The 4,770-nt window shown below is 44.8% G+C and overlaps 1 protein-coding gene across 1 annotated transcript; it reads left to right on the forward strand.

The window, feature by feature from the left end:
* Positions 1-812: 812 nt before the first annotated feature.
* Positions 813-4,467, forward strand: LOC148023124 (uncharacterized). The gene has a single exon (XM_087696119.1). The coding sequence runs from the start codon at positions 1,060-1,062 to the stop codon at positions 4,351-4,353; it is 3,294 nt and encodes a 1,097-aa protein (XP_087552245.1). The 5' UTR covers positions 813-1,059; the 3' UTR covers positions 4,354-4,467.
* Positions 4,468-4,770: the final 303 nt, after the last annotated feature.

Consider the following 4,770-nt stretch of genomic DNA (forward strand, 5'->3'; position numbering starts at 1 on the left):
ATGGTGTCTCATGAGGGTAGATACATGGCTTTCTTTTGACTTTGGTCAACAAAGTTATCCTAAGTTCAATTAACAGCCCATCCCTAAATTCAACCCATCCCTATCACACATACTATAGTATCTCATAAGGGTAGAGAAAATTCAACACATCCCTATCACACATGGTGTCTCATGAGGGTAGATATGTGGCTCTCTTTTGACTTTGGTCAACAAAGTTACCCTAAGTTCAGCCCATCCCTATCAAACATAGTATCTTATGAGGGTAGAGAAAAGTCAACACATCCCTATGACACAATGTCTCATGAGGGTAGATACTTGGCTTTCTTTTGACTTTGGTCAACTATATTCAACCCATCCCTATCACACATAGTATCTCATGAGGGTAGACAAAAAGCAACACATCCCTATCACACATGATGTCTGATCATGAGGGTAGAGAAAATTCAACACATCCCTATCACACACACAGTGTCTCATGAGGGTAGATACTTGGCTTTCTTTTGGCTTTAATGAAGGCTTTAGTCAACAAAGTTTCCCTCGATGCCATGAGGAGTGCCCATTGACAACTATTCTTTTGTAGGCAATACAAATTCCTTCAACCTTGATAACTTAACAAGTTTTGAATTGAACTTTTAAGTTCTTTGGGCATGTATATTACAGTTAAAATGATTTTTGGTCTTCAAAGTGAAAAACTTTGTGAGCACTAAAAATTTGAAGGTTCTTTTTTCCAAATGTAATCATTTACTTGAACGTTTTCTTTTGGAAGTTAATGATTTACTTGAACACTAAACCTCAGATTTTTTTGAACACTCATGAGCTAAGCTTAAGATTTTTTTGAACACTCATGAGCTAAGCTTATAATGGGGGCCTTACAACGAAGCCTTTTATCTTTGTCACATTAACGGGCTCTTGTGAAGGACAAGGGCAAGAGGCTGCGAGATCCTCATGAGATAGCCTTTCCTCGTGCGTCATGTGCAGAGTGTGTGTATGAGCTGATGAGCTATAAAAACCTTCTCCTTGGGACAATCACGAGCTCACAAAGCTAAGCTTATTGTAAAAATGAGAGGGTTTACAAAGCCAAAGCACCAGGGTAACATACTCGTTGCGGCCACCCTCTCCCCCTCCTCCTCCTCGTCTTCGTCTTCGTCCTTCTTCTTCTTCTTCTTCTTCTTCTTCTTCTTGTCCTCTCACGCCACCGCACCAGTCCCGCCTGCTGCTCCGCTCATAGCCGCAGCAGACGTAGCAGTTGCCGTTGATGCTGATTCGGGATCTTCTTGTCATCCTTCTGACCTTGCCGCCCTCCGCTCCATCGCGGCTGCCTTCCCTGCGCCTCTCTTTAATTATGCTGATTATCAACACAACCATGGCGGAGGAGGTGCAGGCGGACACATTAACGACAACACCACCAGGCGCAGCTTCTGTTGCGGGCGATGGAGCAAGTGGACGTGCGTGGCGTGCAATGGCGGGCGTGTTACGGGCCTGGAGGTGATCGTTCCTTTGGCCCAAGATCAGTCACAGAAGGTGATACCGAGGAGTACTCCCTTTCCTTCCGCACTCTGCACTGGGCTTCCGGCTCTCACCTCGCTTGTCATGAGAGGGCCGTATCTCCTGTCCGGATCATTCCCACTCTGCGCCATCACCGGCCACAACCTCACTCAGCTTCAGCACCTCGATCTCTCCGGAAATGGCCTCACAGGCCCCTTGCCTCCTCTCCTTCCCTTCCCACCCTCCCTCCAATTCCTATCCCTCCGTCAGAATCAAATCACAGGCCCCATCCCTGCTGCATCGCAGGCCTCCTTCCCACCCTCGCTCCGACACTTGGACCTCTCCGACAATCTCCTGAAAGGCTCCATCCCTGGACACTCCCTCCCCCGCTCCCTCCAATTCTTGGACCTCTCGGCCAACCAATTCACAGGCTCCATCGCCCCCTCTGTCTCCCTCCTCCAATCTCTCCGCTACTTATCTCTCGCTTACAATAGCCTCTCGGGCGAGTTCCCCTCCTCACTTGCTAATGCTAGTTCCTTTCCTCACCTCAAAAGCCTGTATCTTCATGCAAATTATGCTCTCTGTGGCCCTCTCCCCAGCTTCAGCACGCCTAATCTTGCCTCCCTTGTCATATCTTCCAATGCGTTCTTCGGCCCACCTCCTACCTTCAATACCCCTGCATTGCAATATCTAGACCTCTCTTCGAACCGTCTCTCTGGAAGCTTATCTCCCCTCTTCCGATATTCAAATCTCACATCTTTACAAGAATTAAGGCTGTCAGGGAATTACTTCTTGGGAATGATCCAGGAGTTCCATCCTTACCAATATTTCTCTGATCTTCGTTGGCTTGACTTGAGCTTCAATGTTCTCAGAGGAGAACCTCCAAATTCCATATGTAGGCTGTTAAAGCTCTCTCACTTGGACCTCTCTGGTAACTCATTCACGGGGCAGTTCAATATGCTGCAGTGCAACGCAACTCAACTTCAACAGGTGTTGATCTCCCATAATAACTTCTCGGGTCCTTTTCCCGACTGGCTAGGCTCTCATCGAAGCCTCGATACCCTCTCTCTCGACTATAATCACTTCAGCGGGAGCCTCCCCAGTAGCTGGCGCAACCTTACATCTCTTTCAGCCCTGGCCCTCTCTGGCAACTCCATCATCGACCCTGATGATAACAGCCGTCATGAACCAAAGCTCCCCAAGTGGCTTTTCAACATCAGCAGTGTATATTTGAGCTCACTGAACCTGCAACCTAAAGATCTCCTATTCTGCTCCGATGACAATGGCGTAGTAAGCCCACATACGTTAGATGTCTCTAACAACCTCATCACCGCCATTGATCAGCTCTCCTGCTTCTCTCACGGTAACCTGACCGGCAATGGCCTTCGCATGTTGAACTTATCTGGGAATCCCCTCATGCTGCACCTAAATGATCCAAATGCAGTGAAACTTCTTCCGTTGCAAATGTCTGAAGGTGTACTGGATTTAAGCTCGTGCATGTTGACAGGACATCTCACAAGCTTCTTCTTCGATCGCCTGGAACCCTCGTTTTCCGAGCTGTACTTAGCCCATAACCAGTTGGAAGGCCAAATACCAGAAGGCTTGGGAAACATGTCACGTCTTCGCAGTTTGGATCTCTCACACAACTCCTTCACTGGATTTACTCCTCTTATGGGGAGTGGATTTGTGGGGCTAGATCTGTCTCTCTCCAACAACGATCTATCTGGGGATCTCTTTTCCATGCTATCAAATATGGCTGCCAATATAAGTTGTGAGGGGTGTATAGTTGGTTTGGATCTATCTCGCAACCGCCTCACCGGCGCCATCCCTCCTTTCCTCGGTCGGTGCCTTTCACTTTCAAGCACAAGACTCAAACTCAATCACAACCTTCTGGAGTCCTTTATTCCAAATGAGTTGTTTCCTACCCAAAGTGAGACTCAATTACAAATATTCTCTCTTGGCAACAACATGTTGAGTGGGCAAATACCTGCTTCTTTTGTCAACCTCAGGCATCTAGTTCTTTTGGACCTTAGCCATAATAGGCTTGAGGGCAATCTAGAGAGTGCTTCTCTTTTCAGTAACACTTCACGTTTGCAATATGCTTGCTTACGTGTTTTGGACCTAGGGTACAATCGGTTTAGTGGCACCATACCCACTTCTTTAGGAGAACTTGCTCCTGCTCTCCAAGTCATAGACCTCTCCAACAACTATTTGACAGGCTCTATCCCTTCATATGTCCTCGAGTCACTTCCACAGTTTCGCATTCAATATCAATTGCAAGGCATTGATATTAATAAGGGGTCCCTATACGAAGACCTTGATATCACTATAAAGGATGCTCAACAACACTACGAATATGTAATTGAGGCTTTGGTATCACTTGATCTTTCTTGTAACAATCTATCAGGGGAAATATCTAATATAGGCCTCGCTCAACTATCTGCACTTGTGTACTTGAATCTATCCAGAAATAGCTTCTCGGGACCTCTTCCTTCGGAATTAGGAGAACTTGGAAGCCAATTGCAATCCATGGATTTGTCCTTCAATAAGCTCCATGGACCTATTCCACCTAGCTTCCAAAATTTGTCAAAGTTGGCAATTTTTAATGTCTCCTACAATGAAGGGTTGGTAGGCCCCATCCCACAGAATTCACCGCAACTTGAGAATGAAATGAGCTACATTGGAGATCATGGGTTGTGTGGACAGCTTGTTCACCGAGCATGTAATACACCTAAAACTCAAAAGCCTATAGCTGAAACCACATTCAACTGGTTTGATGAGTGGATTTCCATCTCTGGATTGTGTTTAGGTTTCTTTATTGGTTTCTTAGGGTTTCTATATGTTTTACAAGCATTCTATATTTTGTAAGCTTGTTTCATCCCACTTATGAATCTTTTAGATTGCAAAGCTACAACTAGAAAGATCAATGTAAGCATTCATACTTGTACAATTCAAAGCCTTACTGTATTTCATCTATAAACAATGAGATTATGGTTTACATTTGTTTCTCTTTGTACTTTTATGATCATGAGATATAGTTCTTAGCAACAACATCGAGATATTGTTTTCCATACTTAATAAATGTGCAAAAATTCTAATGCATCCTAGCTTATGATGTTATGTATTTTAGGGCTTATCACGCTCTCTTTGAAATGTCATTCTGAGCATTTTTGAACTATTATAAGGCACATATGATGGGAGATGATTAATGCATGCAATAGACCTTTCAATGGGACCAATTTATCTTTACATAACAAGCAAGTTCTCAATTGTCTATTTTTCTTT

The sequence above is a fragment of the Lygodium microphyllum genome, chromosome 16, assembly GCF_053477565.2.
Source record: "Lygodium microphyllum isolate KBCC chromosome 16, Lygodium_microphyllum_v1.1.10, whole genome shotgun sequence".
NCBI classification, from domain to species: Eukaryota; Viridiplantae; Streptophyta; class Polypodiopsida; order Schizaeales; family Lygodiaceae; genus Lygodium; species Lygodium microphyllum.

Coding starts and splice junctions, on each gene's coding strand:
- LOC148023124 (XM_087696119.1), top strand. CDS start 1,060: ATGAGAGGGTTTACAAAGCCAAAGCACCAGGGTAACATACTCGTTGCG.